The sequence below is a fragment of the Chlamydomonas reinhardtii genome, chromosome 12 (assembly GCF_000002595.2).
Source record: "Chlamydomonas reinhardtii strain CC-503 cw92 mt+ chromosome 12, whole genome shotgun sequence".
Classification (NCBI taxonomy): Eukaryota; Viridiplantae; Chlorophyta; class Chlorophyceae; order Chlamydomonadales; family Chlamydomonadaceae; genus Chlamydomonas; species Chlamydomonas reinhardtii.
The window spans coordinates 7,825,450-7,846,586 of record NC_057015.1 but is presented as its reverse complement, the minus strand read 5'-3'; the positions used below and the strand labels follow the sequence as shown (position 1 = coordinate 7,846,586).

General features: G+C 64.0%; 3 protein-coding genes across 4 annotated transcripts; 2 read left to right on the top strand and 1 right to left on the bottom strand.

Annotated features, from left to right (window-relative positions):
* Positions 1-62: 62 nt before the first annotated feature.
* CHLRE_12g553100v5 (uncharacterized protein) lies at positions 63-7,788 on the top strand. 2 transcript variants are annotated; one of them, XM_043069034.1, is made up of 10 exons: positions 63-245; positions 431-721; positions 984-1,217; positions 1,520-1,567; positions 1,691-3,745; positions 3,880-4,122; positions 4,334-4,558; positions 4,788-5,751; positions 6,283-6,550; positions 6,831-7,788. In XM_043069034.1, the coding sequence occupies exons 1-10, from the start codon at positions 189-191 to the stop codon at positions 6,952-6,954; spliced, it is 4,509 nt and encodes a 1,502-aa protein (XP_042918958.1). In that variant the 5' UTR covers positions 63-188; the 3' UTR covers positions 6,955-7,788. The 2 variants fall into 2 exon arrangements, with proteins under 2 accessions (XP_042918958.1, XP_042918957.1); XM_043069033.1 differs by having other exon boundaries at positions 1,688-3,745.
* Positions 7,789-7,952: 164 nt separating this feature from the next.
* Positions 7,953-10,658, top strand: CHLRE_12g553252v5 (uncharacterized protein). Its single transcript, XM_043069035.1, has 3 exons — positions 7,953-8,256; positions 8,372-9,981; positions 10,214-10,658. The coding sequence occupies exon 2, from the start codon at positions 8,683-8,685 to the stop codon at positions 9,301-9,303; it is 621 nt and encodes a 206-aa protein (XP_042918956.1). The 5' UTR covers positions 7,953-8,256; positions 8,372-8,682; the 3' UTR covers positions 9,304-9,981; positions 10,214-10,658.
* Positions 10,659-14,750: 4,092 nt separating this feature from the next.
* CHLRE_12g553250v5 (uncharacterized protein) lies at positions 14,751-21,062 on the bottom strand. The gene is made up of 15 exons (XM_001694096.2): positions 20,733-21,062; positions 20,560-20,611; positions 20,440-20,483; positions 20,126-20,185; positions 19,700-19,845; positions 19,459-19,518; positions 18,931-19,001; positions 18,412-18,525; positions 18,038-18,086; positions 17,506-17,688; positions 17,080-17,157; positions 16,717-16,866; positions 16,155-16,273; positions 15,738-15,924; positions 14,751-15,524 (listed from the first exon to the last, which is right to left on the bottom strand). Exons 1-15 carry the CDS (start codon positions 20,890-20,892, stop codon positions 15,459-15,461), a joined length of 1,539 nt encoding a protein of 512 aa, XP_001694148.1. The 5' UTR covers positions 20,893-21,062; the 3' UTR covers positions 14,751-15,458.
* Between the last annotated feature and the right edge of the window lie 75 nt (positions 21,063-21,137).

Below are 21,137 nucleotides of genomic sequence, written 5' to 3'. Positions count from 1 at the left end.
CGAATGAACCGAGGGCCCGAATTTGCATTCTTGACTTTCGGCCCGCCTTGCTCGCGGCTATTCTGTGCATACTGTACACGTTGTTCTAAAGACAAATTGTGTCGATCTGTGCCTGGCCATAGGCGCTTGACCAAAAACTTAGGCTTTTGCCTCTGCCGGGGGTCCTTCCCCGATAGAGGAGCTGAAACATGGGCTTCGAGCTCATGGGATGGTTGCAGCAGAAGCAAGCGGAGCAGCAGCAAGGGGTGAGTCGGTCGGCTTCTGAATGCCGATCTCGGAAATGTCTCAGCGTCACCACGCGTTTTGGTAGCGGACGCCCGCGAACCAGCCGCAGCGCCGAACGTCGCATTACGACCGCCTCCGTGCGCGCCGAGTCGCTGCCACCCAGGTCATTCCGCTAACTGTTCCAGGGACCTGCGTGTCACCACAGGCCGCGACCACAGACGCCGCTCCTGCCGCACCCGGCGCGCCGGCCGCTCCGGCACCTTCTGCACCGCCCTCTGTACCGCCCGCAGCCGGTGCCAGCCCTGCACTCGCGACTCCCGCCGGCACCAGCCGTATCACCGCGCCGCACAGCCAGGCTGCTGCGGCGCTGGCCGCAGCGCTGTCGGGAGGGCTGCCGGAGAAGAAGCAGCTGCAGCCGCACGGCACGCCCATCACGCCACACCAGGAGGTGCTGGAGTTGGAGCGTGGCAAGGGCGACTCGTACGACTCGCTGATGGTGGGCGGGGGGACAACGGAGGGGTGAACGGAGGAAGCTCGGGGTGAAGGGAGGGTGACCAGAGGGTGCTCGGGGGTGCCATGGGGCGCTGTGCGGCATGGGGTGGCGTGGCGGGCACGTCGCAGGCGCATGGACCCAGCTTGTGGCAGATGGGCATACCAGGTGCGCATGGCGGGTGCGTCGGGGTGCGCAAGGCGTCCAGAGGCCGGGGCCCCACCTCACAACCCTCCACCCCACCTCATCTCACCTCAACATACAACAGGTCTCAAAGATCGCCAACGTGAAAAGTGAGATCAGCCGGCGCCACGGGCACGCCATCGCGGTGGACGCCAACTACATTTGCTACGGCCTCAAGGGCGGCCAGATCCGCATCCTCAACCGCCACACCGGCGCGCGCACGCTGCTCAAGGACCACGCCGCGCCCGTCACCGACCTGCGGTTCTTCCGCCACGACGCCGAGCGCTGCCTGCTGGCGTCCGTGGACACAACCGGCCAGGTGCGTGGGCAGGAGGCGGGCAGGAGGAGGAGGAAAAGGAGGAGCGGGAGGAGGATGAAGAGCAGGAGGAGGAGGAGGAGCAGGAGGAGGAGGACGGGGAGGATGGGCAGGAGGAGGAGGGCCGGCGGGGGGCTGGAGGGCGGGAGGGATCGGGGTTGGGGTGTTAGCGGTAGCGGTGTGGGCTAGCATGGGGAGGGGAGGGGGTAGCCGAGGAGGTGGGATGGAGGGTGTGTGGAGAGAGCAGGTCCGCGGGCAGCTGACGGACGCGGCTGCTGTGTCCCACGCGCTCGTGTTGCCTGCAGGTGCACGTCCGCAAGGTGTATGAGGAGGACACCGGCGGCGAGGACACGGTGAGGGCAGGCGGCCGGACTCGGGGGCCAATCGTTACGAAGTTGATCACGCACCCGGGTATTGACGGCATCCTGCTCACTTACCCCGCCGCCACAAAACCAACACGATTATCCCAACAGCAGGTCCGTGATGAGATCCTGGCCCGCCACGAGCTGCCCATCCCCACCTCCGGCCCCGCCGCGCACCCGCCCGCGCGCCTGGCCTGGCACCCCACCTACGACTTTGTCCTGGCCGTGGCCGCCGGCCCCACCATCTACTTCATCAACGTCCCGCCCACCGCCGACGTGGCGGCGGCGCCCGAGTACGCGGCGCCGGTGGCGGCGGCGCGCAGCGCCGACGGCGCCACGCTCATCACTAACGTGGCGTTCTCGCCCGACGGGGGCCTGCTCGCGGCGGGTGACGCGGCCGGGTACGTGTCGGTGTGGGCGCTGACGGCGGACCAGCTGGATCCAGCCCTGATTCAACCGCTGGCGCCGGAGCCCGACATCCGGTTCCAGGCGTACGAGGAGGCCGCCGGCTCCGCCAGCGGCGGCTCCGCCGGCAGCGCCGACGGCGGCGCGGCGGCCGGCGAGGGCGCCGCCGCGGGTGCGGTGGTGTCCTTGCAGTGGCTGACGCGCGGCGGCGGAGCTGCCGCCGCGGGTGCCAACGGTGCTGAGGGCGGCGCGGCGGCGGCCGCGGACGCTGCCGGCCCGCGGGTGCTGCTGACCGGCGACGGCGTGAACGCGCACGTGAAGCTGTGGGCTGTGGACCTGTCGTCCAAGCCCACATGCACGCACGCGCTGCGCCTGGTCAGCGCCGCCGGCGGCGGCGCCGCCGCCTTCTTCAACCACCTGGAGACCCAACCGCTGTACGACTGCGTCGTACTGGCCAACGAACTCCGCAGCCACGTGTGTGTGCTGCACGTGGACCTGGGCGCCGGCGGTGCCGCCGCCGGCGTCAGCGACGGCGGCGCCTCGCCTTCGGCGGCGGCGGTCGCCGCCGGCGCGCACTTCGACTACTGCACCGAGTTCAACCTGGCGATGCCGGTGCTGTCGGCGACGCTGGTGCCGGAGGTGTTTGTGGACGAGGCGACGGAGGCGGACGCGTTCCACATGTACACGATCCAGGGCGAGGCCGTACAGCAGTACACGCTCGTGCCGCAGCTATGCTTCCCCTGCGCGCCCGCCAGCGGAGAGGCGGCGGCGGCGGACGGCGCCGGCGGCGCCGCCGACCATGGCCACCACGCGCACGCGCCGGCGTCTTCCTCCACGTCGCACGGGCGCGGGCACACCGCGGACGGAGGCGCGGCGGGCTCGTCGGTGCTGACGCCTGTGGTCCGGGACCCGCTGGCGGCGCTGCTGGCGGGGCACGCCGCCGGCGTCGGCGCCGTGCCCAAGCCGAAGGAGGTGGAGCCGAGCGAGGCGGCGACGGCGGTGGTGGCGGCTGTGCCGCCGGCGCCCGCGCCCACGCCGGCGACGGGGACGGGGACCACGGTCACGCCAGCGACGTCGGCGCCGGCGCCGCTGGTGGGCATGCCCTCCGACGTGTCGGACGCGACCAGCCCGCCGGCGGCTGCCGACGCCGCGCCAAGGGTCGCCGTGTCGGCGCCAGCGGCGCCCGGCAAGGCGGCGGCGGCGCCCGAGGTGTCGCCGCTGGGTGGCCGGGCCTCGCTGCTGCTGACACCCAGCCAGCTAATGCAATCGGCGGCCGCTGCCGCGGCGGCGCGTAGCGCAACCACCTCCAGCGCTGGCGCGGGTCCCAGCAGCGGCAGCGCGCCGCCAGCGCCAGCGGTGCCGCCACCAGCGGCACCGTCGCCGCCAGCGCCGTCCGCCGCTACGGTGGCGCTGCTCGGCGCCGCCGGCTTCGGCTCGGCCGGCGGCGCGGCGGCGGCGGCAGCTGCTGCCGCGGCGGCGGATGATGGCTACAGCATCATGACGACGGCCGGCGGCGACAACGAGTCGGTGGGGATGACAAGCAGCCTGCCGACGCCGTCGGCCATGACGCCAGTGCTGTCGGACGCCAACCTGTCAGCCACGGCCGCCGCGGCGGAGGAGGCGGAGGTGGCGGCGGAGGCCGAGGCCGAGGCGGAGGCCTCAGCCGCCGAGGCGCTGGCGGCGGTGGCGGCGCTGCCGACGCAGGCGCCGCCGACGTCCATGCCGCCGCTGCCGTCGGCACAGCTTGTGCGCAAGGTGTCGCAGGTGCGTGGCTGGTTTCCTGTCCTTGCGTCTGGTCTTCGCCGGTTTTGCATGCCATATGCTGCCTTTGTACTTGTGTCTACCGTCCGTAAGCTCATACGCTGGGCTTCCCTTGCGCGCGTGTGTCTGGGCAGCAGGGCAAGACGTACGTCCTCATGCCTGGGCAGCAGCCCGGCAAGGGCGACGCCGTGCGCGAGGTAACGGCGGCGGCGGTGACGCAGCCGCTCTCGACTGCAGCTGCCGCCCCGGTCCCTGCCCCCGCCCCTGCGGCGGCGCCGGTTGCTGCCGCACCTGAGGCGGCCTCGACAAGCGGAGCGGTGGCGGCGCCGGTGGCGGTTGACGCGGCCGCCATGGCGGCGTTTGCAGCACTGCTCGAGCAGGTGGGTGTGAGTGCGCGTGGCCGACACTCGGCCCTAAACTCAATTACTCCTGCTCAGCCGCATGCAATCAACTAGCTCTGGGGGTTGCCAACTTCGGCATCGGAGCCTTACGAGGAAGGCCACCACCTAAGCTGCAGCCGAAGAGACAGGAGCATGGGTTAGGCCTGCACGCCAGCACCCGTGCCCACCACCGCACCACCGCGCATCACAGGTGAGCGCCGGCCAGCGCGAGGTGCTGAAGCTGGTGCAGGCCGAGGGGCGCCGCAGCGCCGCCGCCAGCAAGGCCGCGGCGGAGGCGGCGGCTGCAAAGGCGGCGGAGGCGGCGGCTGCAAAGGCGGCGGAGGCGGCGGCGGCAAAGGCGGCGGAGGCGGTGGTCAAGCGCGCGGCCGAGGAGCGGCGCAAGGAGGCGGCGGAGCTGCAGAAGGCCATGGCGGCGGTGAGGAGGAGGGGCGCGGGTTGTGTCTTTACGAACCCAACTGAACACTGGGGTGCAGGTGTCGGCGTGGGCGTGGGCAGGGGTAGTGTTGACGGCGAGGGGGTTTGTGGGGGCAACCGGCCATGGCAACAGCGTTCAGGTCCAATATCGTGTGATTGTCAATAGATCATCATGGTGCGAGTCAGCTGTCACCACATGCACGCTCCGCCTGCGTTCTTTCGCCGCACAGGTCATTGCCGGCGTGACCAAGGACCTGTCCCAGCGCGTGGCGGACGCCGCCGCCGCCACCACCTCCGCCGTCAAGGCCGCGCTCGGCCCTGCCGTCCGCGCCGCTGTGGCGGAGGCGCTGCCCGCCGCACTGTCCACACACGCCGCGCAGTCCGCCTCGGCCTCGGCCTCCGCGCTGGAGCGCGCGCTGGGCTCGCAGCTGGCGGCGTCGCTACCGCGCGCGGTGGCGGACGGCCTCGGCGCCGCCTTCACTGGCGCTGTGGTGCCGCCGGTGGAGCGCGCGACGGCGGCCATGTTCGGCCAGATGGAGGCGGCACTGCGCGCCGGGCTGGAGCAGCACCTGTCGCCGCTGGCGCCGCTGAGCGGGCTGAGTGGGCAGCTCAAGGACGCGGCGGGCCAGGTGGCGGCGGCGGCCAAGCAGCTCAAGGGCGAGGCCGGCGCGGCGCAGGCCGCCGCCGCCACCGCCGCGCGCGCGGCCACCGCCGCCGCCGCGGCGGCAGCGGAGGCCGGCAAGGCGGTGGCGGCTGCGCCGGCGGCCGCGGCGGCTGCGCCGGCGGCACCGGCGCTAGCGCCGGCGCCTTCGGCCGCTCCTAGCAAGAGCGGGAAGGGTGGGAAGGAGGAGAAGGCCGACAAGGGTGACAAGGGCTCTCGCGGCGGCGCGGACGCAGCGGCGGTGACAGCGGCAGCCGCCGCCGCGGCGGCGGCCGCGGCGACCGCCGCCACTGCCACCCCCAGCAGCAAGCCCGCAAACAAGCAGGCGCCGCCGCCGGCACCTGTGGTGGCGCCGCCGGCGCCCGCGCCCGCGCCGGCCCCCGCGCCGGCACCTGCGCCTCCGGCTCCCACCGCGGCGCTGACGCCAGCGGCCTCCACGACCAGCAGCTCGGCGTCGGCGCCAGTGGCGCCACCAGCGGCGGCGGCGGCCGCGCCTGCCGAGGTCGACCCAGTGCTTCGACAGCAGATCGACGGTGAGCAGTGTGCATGTGTGCATCCCACGTGCGCGCGCGCTCCACAGCGCCCGCCGCAATCGTCGTTGCTTGCGGTACCGGTAATGCAGCGCATGCGGCGTGCTCGAGCAGGACCCTGCCCGCATGCATACATGTTTGTTTTGTGTGCAGCATGCCTGTGCCCTTCGCACTACAGCATTGCAGGCGTCAGCCGATGTACTTGAAGCGCCCCAGCTCGGCGTACACACCTACCTCGGTGCACACTCAACTCATGGCGTGGGATGCGCAGGCAACGCTTGCTGCATTCCCGCTGCCCCACACGCTGCGCACCTCGCGGCCTGGGGCATGCTCCTGAGCGCTCGCTGAGCCCGGAATATGGCTTCCGCCTAGCCTCCACCTCCCTCCGCCCTCGCCGCCGCCATCATAGTCGCCGTCCACGCACCAACCGATCTCTCCCGTTTTCCTTGTCACATTCCCAGCACAAACTTGTGCGCTCATTACACCAGCGCCAACACACTAACACAAGCGCACCCAACACACTAACTGACACAGGCCTGCTCAAGGCGGGCGATGTGAACAGCGCGATGTCGCGCGTGCTGGAGCTGCAGGACCTTCCGCTGGTGCTGTGGGCCTGCCGCGAGGCGGGCGGCGCCGGCATCCTGGCGGCGGAGCCGTGCCCGCTGGCGCAGCCCACGCTGCTGTCGCTGCTGACGTTCCTCTCCTTCGACCTCAGCGCCGACGTGGACCTCAAGCTGGGCTGGATCGACGCCATCCTAAAGCGCCTGGATGTGCGCGAGCCCGGCCTGGCGCCCCACATTAGGTTCGTGTGCCTGCGTGGGCGCGTGGGTGCGCGGGTGGCTGGGTGTCGGTGTGACGCCTAAGGGCCACCTGCACAGGCATGGCAGGACTGCAGGGTCGCATACATATACGGCGCGCATCACAAGCAGCCGCAGGGAGCTTCATGAGCTCGCCCGGGCCCTGCTGCTCTTAAACTTGCACCCCCGCGCTTCAAAATTGCCGCCTTCTGGTTCGTCATGCCTGATGCCTGGTATTGACTGTCCCTCCTCCCCAACGCGCGACCACATGTGGCGGCCGTGCAGGAGCGTGCTGGACAACGTGAAGCAGACGCTGGTGGGCATTGCGCGCGGCGGCACCGGCCCCACCGCCGCCAAGGCCAAGTCGGCGGTGCACCAGGTCATTGGCCTCATCACCATGCTGTCGTGAGGAGGAGGAGGAGCAGGAGGACGAGCAGGAGGAGGAGGCTGAAGTGGTGAGGCAGTGAACCGGCGGTAGGCATGGAGGATGCTAACGGTTGTACATGCAGGGAAAATGGTGTGGAAATGCTCCGGTGGGGTGTCCGTGGGTGGGTGCGGGTGAGTGGGTGGGGGCCGGACCAGTTTGGATTTTGAGCTATGACCAAATGCGCGCAAAGGTTACATGGGTACGCGCAACGAATCTAACACTGTGGGGAAGGTGCAGCCGTGGAGAGCGCTCTCTCTCTGGCACTTTGCATGGGATTGTGGGGTTCACGTTCGGACGCGTGAACTTCCGGGAACACCATGATGGATAGCATCAGCTTTGCAGGTAGGTTGCCTAAAATGCAATGACAAGGCTGGCCGACTTCAGAATCATTCGATGGGAGGAGGCAGGAACACGACCTGTTAGGCGACACAGTGCATGGGGAGGATTGTAGAAACATCATGCTGCAATGCAGCCGCCTGCAGGGCAGCCGTAGTGACTTGGAGTTGGAGGCAAACACCTGAGGGTGAAGGTCGGGTATAAGCATGTAAGGCACCACTACTCCAGCACTTAGCGGCACTGCCGGAATCGTGTGTACACGGCACGATAGGGGAATTATAAGGCCATGATGAATGGGAATAAATGGCTAATTGGCAGGTAGGATGTCTGAGATGCGGGAACAAGGAGGTTGGCTGGCTGAAGGAATGCGCATGGATTGGACGCTGACAAGTGCATTCAGGTAACGTGGCCGACAAGAGCAGGGGTTCCCCTTGACCAGAGGCATGGGGAGGGCGGCGCTGCAGCTAACGCTACCATTTAAAGCCGCCCCCAGAGCCGATCAGCCTTACAGATCACACGACACACTGGGCCTTGCCTGTATGCATACGGTACAAGCGTGTCAGGCACTGCTGCTCGCCTGCGGCATGCATACGACATGCAGTGCCCCTTACCCGCTGACCTGCATTCAGCCCCTTTGGTTGCGCCCCTCTCCAAACCCGTTGATACTACTTGTCATTTGTTCAAAGCCCCACGCACATACAGAAGCAACGCAAGAATGGCCGGAGCAAAGCTTAATCTCGTGCTTGCAGGTGCGCACATGTCCGGCCTCGCGCTGAACCACCAAGTCACCGGGCTAGGAGCTTCGCTAGTCAAGGCGGTCAAGACCGCCTCAGTGTACAAAATGTACAGTCTGGGGCCTCGTCCAGCACTCATCCGTCAAGGCGCAGAGCCGGGCTGTGGCCAAAGCTTTGAGGTCGAGGTCTGGGCCTTCCCCATCGAGCGCGTCGGGTAGGGCAAGCATCAACAGCTGATCGGCTGGCGCAGCGCTGCCCTGGCAGCGATGACAACCCTAACGAGCATCCGCGCCTGATTCGCTTTTGGTCCTGCACTGCTGGCCCTGCAGAGAGTTCCTACGCGACGGTGTGAAGCCACCGCTGTGCATCGGCGATGTTCTGCTGGAGGATGGCTCGAGCGAGAAAGGTTTCCTGGGCGAGGCGTATGCGGTGAAGGACGCAGAAGAGGTCTCGTCATTTGGTGGCTGGCGCTCGTACCTGGCCTCGAAGCAGTGAAAATTTGTTTATGTCTTCGGCGTGAAGCGAACAAATCGCTCGGTGGATGACGTGCTCTGCAGTGCTTCGTGACTTTACAGCACATTTCGGACAAACTACTAATACTTGTCAATGCACATCATATTTGCTTTAATCGGGACGAATAATGGGCGAGGATAGCGTAGCGGTGGAAACGGGCCGCTTGGCCCAGGGGTCTGTGCAACAGTCTTCACATCCCGTGCGCTCCCCTGCCGCGGTGGACGCGGCCCTGGGCCAGCTGGCGACGGGGCTGGAGCGCCAGGATGACGTGTCGCTGGCGCCCATTGCCGCCGCAGCAGCAGCGAGTGAGCACGAGCACTTTCCGGACCACGCCGGCGGCAAGGCCGGCGGTAGGAGACTGCAGCCTGCTGCGCGGCCGCTGGTGACAGACAGCCAGGGCAGCGCGGCGCCGGGCCATCCTTTCATGGGCGCGGCCGCCGATGCGGCGGTCCCTGGCCAGGAGGCGGGGTTTGCTGCGGCGTTCGAGGCTGTGGAGCAGTGCATTGCCGCAGCAGGAGGGGCGGAGGCGCCAGGCGCACATGCCGCTGAAGCGCCTGGCCGGGGACCCGGCGGCAGCAAGGGGGCGACGTCGCACGGCATGGAAGGCATTGGCGCGATTCTGCCCAGTCGGGTGCCGGGCGCGGCCGGGACGGCGGAGGAGGAGGGTGGGGTGTACGGGGGTATGGACCCGGGCCGGCACGCCACGGACGCACGCGAGCTGGCGGCGCAGGCGCCAGTGCTGACGTGAAGGCGCCGTGAAGCGCTGGGTGTGTTGATTGGGCTACAATCTTACAGAGGCGATAGGGCTGCAGTGGTGTTGGGGTGCAAAGGTATATGCTGCAGTAGTGCAGTCATTGTCGCAGCAGCCATGCAGCCCTAGGAGTGATGCCTGAGGCTGAGCAGCGGAGGGCACTGGCAGGGTTGCATAGTTCGTAGTACGCGTACTATGTACTACGTACTGTACTACGTACTGTACGCTGCCCTCGTCGGCTAGTACGTTGGAAAATACGTTGTGCTGGGGAAACCAGCGGGGTGGGCCGTGGCCACGCGGGTACCACTCCGGCAAGTCCCTAGGGACTGCGTGTGTCCAATGCCCTAGACTGCCGAAATGTCATCATGTGACATATAATAAGGTCCCTGATTGATTTCCGGGCACAAACTCGAGCGGGAGCCGAAGTCGAAATGCTAAATGTCGCGCTCGCCAGGACTTACTGGAATTTGCCCTACGCAGTCCGGATGACATCTATCGGTGAACCTTAGTCGACGGCACTAGATACAGGCCCAAAATACCGCCTATGCGAGATATGGGCTCTGGTCCATTTCGCGACTTGAGCCCTGACCAACATGTTTTGTCCTCTGCCGAGCGCTCATGCCCACTAATGATGTAAGTTATGTACCTACAAAAAGGCGGCGTCTAAATATTGAGGTAGGATTTGCCTCGGGCGACTCCCAGAGCCCCCCGAGCGTGCGGGTTTGGCTAGGAGCATGCACCCCCCCGGACAATTGTGCACATAACTTTTTGATGCCTATTCTTTTTACAGTGTCGATTGCGTATCCTGCATACACTGTGCGTACGCTATCCATCACGCTATCACGCTTTTAGTTTTCACGACGAAAATATTTGCGTGTCCCACTGCACACCCCATGCACGGCTGCAGCCGTACGGCCTTTCAGGTTTCATCTGCTCAGCTCCGCACCATAGTAACCGTATACTACACAACGAGATGAAGCCGTAGGTATGCTGGCGGCCTGGTCAGATGATACCTGTTGGGTCTACCAGGCTGTCAAAGTTTGGACACAGCAAAAGACCAGAGTGGTACCCGCGTGGCCGTGGCAGCGCCATGGCGGGCGAGGGGCACGAGGGGTGCTGGAAAGGATGTTTGTCGAAGTTCGCGAACCATGGCTGCTCTCCGCACTGCAGCTGTGTTTGCTTATAACAATATGAGTATAATAAGATGAAGGAAATTCCGCTAGAAGACTATGGCCGCGCAAATCCAAATTCACACCGATTCGGGCATGGTGCGGGTACGCGTGCCGTGTTTGCGTCGGCTTCCCCCCCGGATTTCCTGGCCCAGCGTATTATGCACCGTATTTTAACGTACTGTACTAGAAATCCTAGTACGCCGTATTAATACGCGTATTATGGATGCGGATTACAATTGAAGGGACAGCCCGACAAGCGGGGGCACGCCGTACCCACGCCGCGAAGGGCCATCTGCGACCCAGAGAAACAACACCCGCCCCCTGGTTGGCTGCCGACCTTCATAGTGTTACGCACATGAGTCGAAGCCAAGCCGAAGCCCGCCAAAGCCCCACCGCCACGTAACACCCCTCATCTCGTTTAGGTCTTTTGGCGGCAGCACCAACGCACAACAAGGCGCGACAGGCCAGAGGTCTGCCGACATCCCCATCAAACGCAAGCACCACACATTTTCTCGTCGGCGTCACAGACGCGCAATGTCTTGGCCCGGAGGCCCATGTCCGGAAACGTCGGTGCCGAGGCACCACAAAGGGAAACCGAGCCGGAAACTGACCAAACCACCAGTACACCACAACACCTCGCCACGGGCACACCGCCCTCCACCCGCCCCACCAGCGAACTAGACCGACCCATCAAACAGGCACGCGCGCGCCCGGAGGCGAACAGGAGCACCAGCCGCCCGGGCGCCCGGGCAACAGCCGCCCGGGCACTCACAACCCGACACCCGGGACTACCCGACCAGCGTCACCTGCTGCCTAACGGTCCCTGAACCGCCATGCTACGAACGGCACCCGCAACCTAACTATCTGCTGAGCCAGCAAGGCCGCCGGTGGAGACGACGGCGGGCCAGGCGGCACGAGGAGAGGCGCCGAGGAGCACCACGGAACATCGAAGCTTGCGCCGGGCCACGAGCGACCACCAGGGCCACCCGTAACCTGCACACACGAAACCAAAAAGCGACCACAGAGCAGAACGAGCGCGGCCGGCCACCCAGACGCGGCCAGCCGCCACAGAACGCGCGATGCCGAAAACAGGGCGCGACGCACCCACCCAAGGCCGAAGCCATCCAAACCAAGTCGTAACCAAGTCGTAAAGCCTCACAGAGCCCGCAAAAGGCTACAAAAAGTTAGTAACGAAAGCCAAAGCCGCCAACGAAAATGTTGTGCGCTTCCTCACGAGCCGAGGCTCGTAAGGCTAGGGGCTGAGCCCTAGAGGCTTGTGTGTATATACGCATATGGTGCCAGGACAGTATTATGGAGAGAGGGTCGCGTACTAGGCAACCCTGGGCACTGGCGACGGGGCTGTTGGATGTGCGCGAGGGTAGGTTTGAGATGGTCGGCTGCAGACAAGAGGTCCTTCCAGATCACACCACGCACGCTTACACATGACCTCACTCCGTACAGCCACATACTCGTCATGTCTGGATGTCATCCGTCTCAAAAGGGCCACACCCATACAGCCACCTGCGCGGCCCGTCCCTTTCCACAAACAAAATGGCAAAGCTCCAAATATCCGGGAGGCAGCGAAACAGAAGAGGGGCTTGGTAGCCGTGCCGCGGGGCAAAGACCTATCTCCATTTAGGCCCCCGTGCGGCACGGCCTGGCGGCGCCGGTCACGGCCGCCGCCCACAAAAGTCTGCCCGGCCGGCTTCTCAACACGCCGGGCAGCAACTACCCCCCGGATATTATGTAGCATAAGCAGTAACACAATTGCAAGAGCGCTTTCCTTCTGCTGCCTAGCAGTAAGACCCCTCAACGCCAGCGGGCACTTTCCAAACAGACTTGCAGGGTGGGCGGGTGGGTAAGCAAGTCTGGCCAAAACTCAATGCGAGTCAGTTGTGCAAGACTAGTGAAAAGCTGCTAAAAGCCGGCCACATACCGCTCGCGGTAATGCCGGCAATAAATCAAAGACAACTGGACTGAGCTGCTCCGGCTGCTCATTGCCCACCCAAGGCTCCAGGGCCAAACCGGCACGCCCCATGTCCTCCGCACTCCACCCACCTCAAACACAACGCATGTCCGGACCTTTGTCTTACGCCTTACTTCAAAACCAATTTTAATCTGCGTTGCACTCCGATTAAAATAGACCTTTGAGATGGTCGGCTGCAGACAAGAGGTCCTTCCAGATCACACCACGCACGCTTACACATGACCTCACTCCGTACAGCCACATACTCGTCATGTCTGGATGTCATCCGTCTCAAAAGGGCCACACCCATACAGCCACCTGCGCGGCCCGTCCCTTTCCACAAACAAAATGGCAAAGCTCCAAATATCCGGGAGGCAGCGAAACAGAAGAGGGGCTTGGTAGCCGTGCCGCGGGGCAAAGACCTATCTCCATTTAGGCCCCCGTGCGGCACGGCCTGGCGGCGCCGGTCACGGCCGCCGCCCACAAAAGTCTGCCCGGCCGGCTTCTCAACACGCCGGGCAGCAACTACCCCCATTCACATTCCTGCGTGCCCATACATCCCCCCTACACGAATCCGCAAGCCGCAGCTGACTCTCGTCCCAGCGTTTGCTCCGACCCGCCAATGCGGCCGTCCGCATGTCCCACGCCTGCACTGCCCCGTTCCACCATCAGCTCCAGCCATGCCTTACGATCTGCGGGGTGCTGCTAGTCTTAGGCGGCGCCAAACCGGCCCGCAGACGCCGCCAAGAGCAGGCGGCGCCAAGCCACCCCGCAGGCGCCGCCCTGAGCATCACCCCCCTCACCATTCCTAGATTTCTCAGTCTGCAGCGTGCCGACAGCGGCACTGTGTCGCGGCGGTGGCGGCTTCGGCCCCCGCTAGCCACCGCCCGTCTCGGCCGCCGCCCCGTTATGCCTCGCCTTTGCTGCTGCTGCGCCCTGGGAACCCCGCCGCGCAAGCTGCAGCAGGTTGCACCGCTGCAGCTGGTGATCCTGCCGCCTGCACGCCGACCCGTTGTACCCATTCTTTGCTGCTGCCGATGATAAGCCGGTTATTCTGAGGCATCACACAGCTAGAGCATGTTAGTGCGTACCGCGTACGCCGGCAGTTGTTCACCCGGATGCTAAGCCGGAGGTTTGTTCACCCGGGCACCAGCCGGAGGCGTTGTTCACCCGGCATGCCCAACCGGAGGTTTGTTCACCCGGGCACCAGCCGGAAGGTTTGTTCACCCGGGACCCTCCGGAAGTTTGTTGACCCGGGCACCAGCCGGGGGCCTGTCACCCAGTGCCATGGACTCAACGGGAAAAAAGTACTAATACGCTCAAATACAATGCGGCACATCCCATTTGTCGGCCGGCCGCGTACCCTGCACAGACACCACAAACCTCTGGACTCGCCCGGTGTGGGCCGCTCCTCTGCCGCTGCTGTCGCTGGTGTACTAAAGCGCTTGCTGCTGCATTGGTTGATGCTGCTCTGATCCAAGGACCGAGCTCCGGCCCGGCTAATGAACGCAAGAAATCGCGGTCTAATCGCATGAGTTCTGGCATGCTGAAATCCTGTTTGCCTGGAAGGAATGCGCCACAGCCCTACGGGCTGCGCGCAAACAAGCAGGAGCGTGGTGCCGCCTGTGGCCTTCTTTTTCCTTTCACTTCTCGCTCTTATTTTCTTTGTCCTTGATAGATCAGTATCTGGTAGCCACTGAGAAAAGCTTGATCGGGGTAATGCGCTGTAACTGTAAGCAAGTCTGGCCAAAACTCAATGCGAGTCAGTTGTGCAAGACTAGTGAAAAGCTGCTAAAAGCCGGCCACATACCGCTCGCAGTAATGCCGGCAATAAATCAAAGACAACTGGACTGAGCTGCTCCGGCTGCTCATTGCCCACCCAAGGCTCCAGGGCCAAACCGGCACGCCCCATGTCCTCCGCACTCCACCCACCTCAAACACAACGCATGTCCGGACCTTTGTCTTACGCCTTACTTCAAAACCAATTTTAATCTGCGTTGCACTCCGATTAAAATAGACCTTTAGAACGACGTGCCGTAAGCATGCCGGTGATGAGCATCAAAGCCAGGCGGCACGGCCTTATCGGTTGGCGTCTTGCGTACACGCTTAGATTGATTACTGAGGCACGGATGCTGATTGCTGAATGGCCTAGGTAGCGTTTCAAGTCGGAAGAATGTGGGAGCGGGACGCGGGCAATGACTGCCATACGGCCCACGCCGTGCAATGACTCCCAGCGATGCGCGAGCTGCCAACATAACCGCATCTTCGGTCATCCAGTAAATGCGCATGCTCAAGCGTGCCAAGTGACAGCTCTTGTACGTTACACGCCTGATCCCTCACACAGAGTCACACAGCGGTGTTCGTTGCCGGGGCCGTCCAGCTGGCCAGCCCTCTCCGTGCACCAACACCGTGAGCCGTCACGTGCCGCTCACACGTTGTACATTACCCGCAGGCAGCAGTGGGAAGGAATGCCCGCCCCACGCCCGCCATGCATGGACGCACTGCCTAGTGCCTACACACCCCGCAAACACACTCATGCTCAAAGAATAATATCGGGCAGCCCTGTGACACACGACGGAGACGCCTCCCAATCAGCTAGGTAAGAAGAAGCACGCGCAGGCGCAGTGCACGTGCACGTGCATGTATTGGTCTCAGCTGCATTGCCTCGTGATGATACGTGTTTCGCGCGGCGCGGCGTGCAAACCCAAGCTACCTGTCTAGGCACATCAATGTCGAATGCGGCCTCAAGCTGTGGCACTCGCCCAGTCACACACTGGCCCCACGGACGCGCATGCTTGCCCCGTGATGCCCTGGTGCACAAAACCCTCCTCTGGATGCACAAAGTACTGCCAATCTCCCCCGCCTCCGTACTGCTGCCTCCACGCCCGCTCATGCGAGCGTGCTCCTGCTTGCACCTGCCTCCGGCACCTTCTCGCCGCCCCTCAACCTCTCGTCCTAGCCATTCCTCTTCCTCGCCATTCCATCCTCTGCCCAGCGCCGTCAGTCCCTCCTCCTTACTGGAAGCTGGGCTGGCCGATGGCGGCACGCAGGCGGTTCCAGGCCTTGCCGCGCGGGTCCACCTGCAGGCAGGGCGGGCGCGGCACATCCGCGTACGTCAGCGCAGGCCGCAGCCACACCTCACCCTCACAAGCTTGAGTTTACCCCCCCCCCCCCCCACACACACACACACGCACACAAACCCACATGCTTCCAACCACCAACCACCACGACAGCAATCCCCCTATTGCATTGGGTTTGGTTTAGTTTGGGCTGGTATTTACAACCCCCCTCACCTTGCGCGGCGCCTGGATGATGACCGGGATGGGCAGGTAGACGTAGTGCGTGTTGACCAGGCCCACGGTGATGCCGGTGAAGCCGGCGAAGGCGGCGTGCACGGCGTTGTGCGCCAGGATCTTGCAGTAGATGCGGTCGTTGGTGGTGGTGGACACGGAGCGGATCATGTAGGAGGGGTCGATGTACCTGCAGGACGGAAAGGGGGGGGAGGTCAATTCATGAGTTCATGAAGGGGGTTACATACAATGAGTTTATGAGGGGGGGGTACATACAAAGAGTTTATTGTGGTGTGGGGCGAGGAGGGGGTCATATGCGCGAGCTCAACGTAATAGGTCCCAACTGTCAAGGAATCGAGGCGAGGAGGGGCATAGGGGCATGATTTGCTTCCCGCCCCCACACACACTGTACGCGCTCACTTGATGTCTGCGTCCTTGAAGTAGGCCTTGAACTTGTCCTTGAGGAAGGCGCCGATGTCCTTGAGGATGGGGTTGCCGCTGGCGTCGGTGCCGATCTGGCCGCCGTCCTCCAGAATGTCCTGGTGGAGTGAGAGGCGTGTGTGCGTGTGCATGTGTGTGTGTGTGTGTGTGTGTTTGTTTGTTTGTTTGTTTGTGTGTGCGTGTGCATGTGTTGTGTGTTGGTGTGTGTGGGTGCGGGATGGTTGTTGCTACCGTACATTCTGAAAAGTAGCCAGAGACACGGATACGCATGGCAGGACAAGTCAGGTTGGGGTGTGGGGTGAGATGGTGGGCAGGGGGGTTACGTTGCACTGGTGCAGGCGATGTGCCGTGTGTATTCGTGTAACGGCACATCAGCTGTCAAGAGACTGATGCACAGCCCCACAGGCCCCCCTTCCCGCCACCTCCCCCTTCCCCTCACCCCCCTTCCCCCAAACTCCAACTCCAACTCCAACAGTCCGCGCCCGCACCTGCCCCGCCCTCACCTGCCCCGCCCGCACCTGCCCCGCGCCCACGCCCTCACCTGCCCCGCGCCCTCCGCCACGCACACCACCGCGTGCCCCTTGGCCTTGATGACGCCGTCCAGGTACTTGAGCAGCCCGTTGTCGCCGTCCAGCTTGAAGTTGACCTCGGGGATGAGGCAGGCGTCCACCACACCGCTGGCCATGGAGGCCTGGGGGGTGCGGGGTTGGGGGGCAGATGATGCAGCACAATCATTTAGGAGTGGAGTTGTAGCGGGTTGAAGGGAGGCAGGGAGGGGAGACGCACAGCATGCAGGCTCCGACGCAAATTGTACAATGCCCCTGCCTCCTCCTGCGCCTACATGTGTGTGCACACACACACCCGGCTCCGCCGCTGCCCGCCCGGCCTCCCGCACCCCCCGCACCTGCATGGCGATGAATCCCGACTGGCGGCCCATCAGCTTGACCAGGCCGATGCCCTTGCGCGCGCTGCTGGCCTCAACCTGTGGAGGCGTGGCGTGAGAGCACAAGTCGAGATAACATTGGTCCTTCGATCAACCAAAGCGGCGAAGAGGCGAAGTAAGAGAGGACTGCCACCAGGCTCAGTGGCCCTTCCCCCTCTGCGTGCGCTCCGCTAGTTTGGCCTGGTTCGGTTTAGTTTGTCAACCATGGAAGGAGGCCCTTCCAGAACAAACGAGGGAGACCACAGACACGAGGGTCCATGGCATGGCAAGTTCTAAACAGGATTGCGATTATGCTCGTGTGAGACGTTGGCTGAGAAGGCGGCGGGCAGAGGCAAAGCAAGAGAGAACTGCCAACCAGGCCCGGTGCCCCCCAACCCGCACCCGCACCTTTGCCGCCATGAGCGCGCGCTGGCTCTCCTCCACCGCCGTGTCGAAGCCAAAGCACTTGTCGATGAGCAGGATGTCGTTGTCGATGGACTTGGGCACGCCCACCACGGAGCAGGGCACGTCGTGCTGCCGGCACATAGCGTTGATGGCGTTGGCGCCCGCGTTGCCACCGTTGCCGCCCACCTGCGGGGTGAGTGGGTTGGGTGTGGGTGTGGGGGGGGGGTTTACATTCATGATTAGTTAAGGAAGTGGTAGACGGTAGACCATCTTGCGGAACATGGGGGGGGGGTGAGTGCGCGGTGGGAGTAGCCGGGTTGGATGCAGCAGGTTCCGGAGGGCTTCTAAGGCGACGAAGAACCAGCAGAATTGTTTTATGTGCGAGGAATGTCAAAAGAGGCAGCCGGGCGGAGGGGTTACCCCACAGAGGGATGTGTAACGCCCAAGCTGTCACCCCTCTTTGTTCCCCCTCTGCGGGCTGGCCGGGTCTTGGTTTATTTGGGTTTGGCATTTACCCCCCCACCTGTCCACTCACCACAAAGAGCATGTCAATGCCCCACATGTCAATGCGCTTCACGATCTCCCTGCGTGGTGTGACATGAATCCCGAGGGCGTTGAGTTGGTGGACTGGGTGCGGACTAGGGCACGCAACGCGCAGCGTGTGAGCGTGCGAATACCGGCAGTTGTCGGCCGTCATCCACACAGCCACGCATGCCCATCTCGCTCCCCCAATCCCACCACCACCGTCCGACGTCCTCCTCCTCCTCTACCGCCACCACCCCAGTAGCCTCCCGTTCCGCGATGCCGCCCAATTTGACCCCTGTACGCTCGTCTCGGGCAATTAACCCCACATCCGCCATCTCCCACGCCCCCTTCTCTCCCCCTCTCCCCACGCCCTCTCCCCCGCACCTGATGTTGGCTCCTCCGCGGCTGGTGCCCAGGATGGTCCCGCCCTGCAGCTGGATGCCGTCCACCACGCGCTTGCTCAGCACGATGGGCTTTACCTGCGGGTCGTAGAAGCCCCTGCGCGCAGGTGCAGTCAGTGGTGCACACACACGCGGAAGAGGAGAGCACTTGGGAGGGGCGGAGGAGAGATCAGGGTGGGTCATGCGAAGGCACATGAGGAAGTAAGTTGTGGGAGTGACAGCAGCGATGGAAGCGGCGACGTGCCGTGCTGTTGGACCGTAGGGTAAATGCAGCGGTGCGCAGCCGCGTGTACGCCTGACAGGTGTGCACACGCGCGCACACACGTGCACACACACGCGCACACACACGCGCACACACACGCGCACACACACGCGCACACACACGCACGCACGCACGCACACATACATACACACACACACGCTGCTCTCTTCCGCTTCACCACGTCTCACCCGCACCCGCACCCTCCAACTTGCCCTGTCGGCCGCTCGCTCGCTGCCCCACCTGAATCCGTACTTGATGCCCAGGATCTTGCCCTCGGGCACGCCGTAGTCAGTCAGCTTGTTCACCAGGCCCTGGGGGTGGGGGAAGGCGTAGTGGCGTGGGGTTAGTTGGTTCCAGCCCAAACAGCGGTGGCGTGGGCGTGCGGCCCAGGCACAGAACCGCGCCGCAGCTCCCCCATTTGCGTTTCCAGTGGGCGCAGCCGTGGGGCGCAGCCCACCAGTACAATACACGCGTCGTGCTCCGGCACAAGGCGTCGTGCTGCAGCCCGTGGTCCAGTCCCCCAAAGAACAAGGCTCAAGGTTGTCAAACTGTCCAAGACAGAAGGGCAAGGCCACGCCTACCTCGCGCTCTGTGGGCTGGCTTGGTCTCGATATAGTTGGGTTTGGACTGAACAACCCCCCAACCCCACCCCACATCCCCCTCCCCCCACGCTCTCCTCCTCGTCCTTCTGCATTGGGTTCGGTTCAGTTTCGGCTAATATCTACAGCCCCCTCCCCCACCCCTCATCCTCTCAGGCCCCCCTCCCACCTGTACGACGTCATTGAGGCCGGGGCACAGGCCGCCGCACGTGACGATGGCGGCGGTGGTCTGCAGCGGGCGCAGCAGTCACAGGGCACAACGTGGGGGTTGCATGGCTAATAGAAAGAGGATTGCGGCACCAGGTACAGCGGGCAACAAGACACTCGAGTTGTCCCTGGCCCTCCCTGGCCCTCCCCGGCCCTCCCTCCCCCGTCCTCCCTCCCTCCCTCCCTCCCTCCACGCTCCGCACCTGCGAGGGGTCGAAGTAGATCTCCCGCCTCGCCCCCGCGCGGATGGCCCAGGGCGGCAGCGTCATGTTCAGCTGGTCCATGGACGCCTCCAGCACGTTGATGCCGCCCTTGCCGCCGTGCGGGAAGAAGTTGGAGCGGCTGGCGCCTGTGGGCGTGAAGGGGTATGGGGGTACGGGGACAGAGGATGGGGATGAGAAGGGGGGAGGGGCAAAGGAGAGGGGGAGAGGGGGTTGGGAAAGGGTTGGTGGGGTTGGTGCGGCTGCTTGACGTGGCTTGGGAATGCGGGTTGGTGTGGATGTGAGATGGCGCCGGACACCCATAGGCACCAACACCCGCCACCGCAGGCCCAGTGAGGCGGCCTCCCACAATGCCAGACCGGTATGTCCTTCACAAACACAAATTAGCACGCCCGTGAAGCCTCTCACCCGCGGAGTCGGGGGAGGCAAAGCGCATGGAGTTCAACGCCACACGGTCCTGGTCAGACACTGTGGGGCAGGGAGACAGGGTCAGGAGTTGCGGTTGAATGGCGGGACGCACGTGCACAACGGCAGGACTGGGCCTGGGCTCTAGTACCAATGTTGGTGGTGCACGGGCCATGGATTTCAGGCTCAGTGAGAGGTTGTAGTTCTGGCTGTCGGCGGCCCCGGATTGACATTGCCACGCCGTCACTCCCTCCGGCAGGCACGACACAGCTCTCTCAATCCCCATTGTGCGTATGCCTCCGTAGCCGCCGCCTTACCGAAGCCGCCACCGAAGTTGTTGTGAGTGACAAAGGGGCTGGGCCTGTGGACATAAGGAACCGGTCCCGGCGGGTCAGCACAAGCCGGGAGGTGCGGGCCGCGCCTCAGCAACCACGTACCTGACCACCAGCTTCGACCGCATCTCCGGGCATTCCAAAACGGCATCCTCACCTGCAATTATTTAGTGTACAGTTTCACGTTGGTCTAAGCACGTGGAGAAGCGGGGCACGGGGAAGGAAAACAAATGTTCCGGCGATTCAGCGACCGGCATCTGTCAACTCCAAACCCTTACCAAAGCTGACTGGCTCGATAACATAGTTCGTGGTCAGATCTGCTCCGGGAGTGGCGCGAGCACACACGCTGCTGCGCGGTTGCCTTGCAATCGGTACGCTCGGTTTGCACTGCCGAGACGGAACCTTGGTGAAGCCTGGCGCATGGCGCTGCAGCAACATGTTACCAACACGTGTGACTTGAACCCCCGCAAGTCCAATTTGGCCCAAAGACAGAAGCGAAGGCAGCCGGTCAGAACGTGCGTGCTAGAGCTTGGGCTTTTATGCCTGAGATGATAAGAGTCAGTCGATAATACAATGCGAGTTACACAGAACTCCGCCTTTCAGATAATTGCTTCTAGCCATAGAGTGAACGCAACATGCGAACATGCCGCGAAACCCACACGGTCCTGGAAGGTGCACCCCGC

Excerpts from the sequence above, each read along its gene's own strand:
- CHLRE_12g553100v5 (XM_043069033.1), top strand. The coding sequence starts at position 189 with ATGGGCTTCGAGCTCATGGGATGGTTGCAGCAGAAGCAAGCGGAGCAG. Across the intron at positions 3,746-3,879 it reads TTGTGCGCAAGGTGTCGCAG|GGCAAGACGTACGTCCTCAT; the intron begins GTGCGTGGCTGG and ends TCTGGGCAGCAG. Across the intron at positions 6,551-6,830 it reads GGCCTGGCGCCCCACATTAG|GAGCGTGCTGGACAACGTGA; the intron begins GTTCGTGTGCCT and ends GCGGCCGTGCAG.
- CHLRE_12g553252v5 (XM_043069035.1), top strand. The coding sequence starts at position 8,683 with ATGGGCGAGGATAGCGTAGCGGTGGAAACGGGCCGCTTGGCCCAGGGG.
- CHLRE_12g553250v5 (XM_001694096.2), bottom strand. The coding sequence starts at position 20,892 with ATGTTGCTGCAGCGCCATGCGCCAGGCTTCACCAAGGTTCCGTCTCGG. Across the intron at positions 20,484-20,559 it reads CGGTCGAAGCTGGTGGTCAG|GCCCAGCCCCTTTGTCACTC; the intron begins GTACGTGGTTGC and ends TTATGTCCACAG. Across the intron at positions 18,087-18,411 it reads CGCGGAGGAGCCAACATCAG|GGAGATCGTGAAGCGCATTG; the intron begins GTGCGGGGGAGA and ends CACACCACGCAG.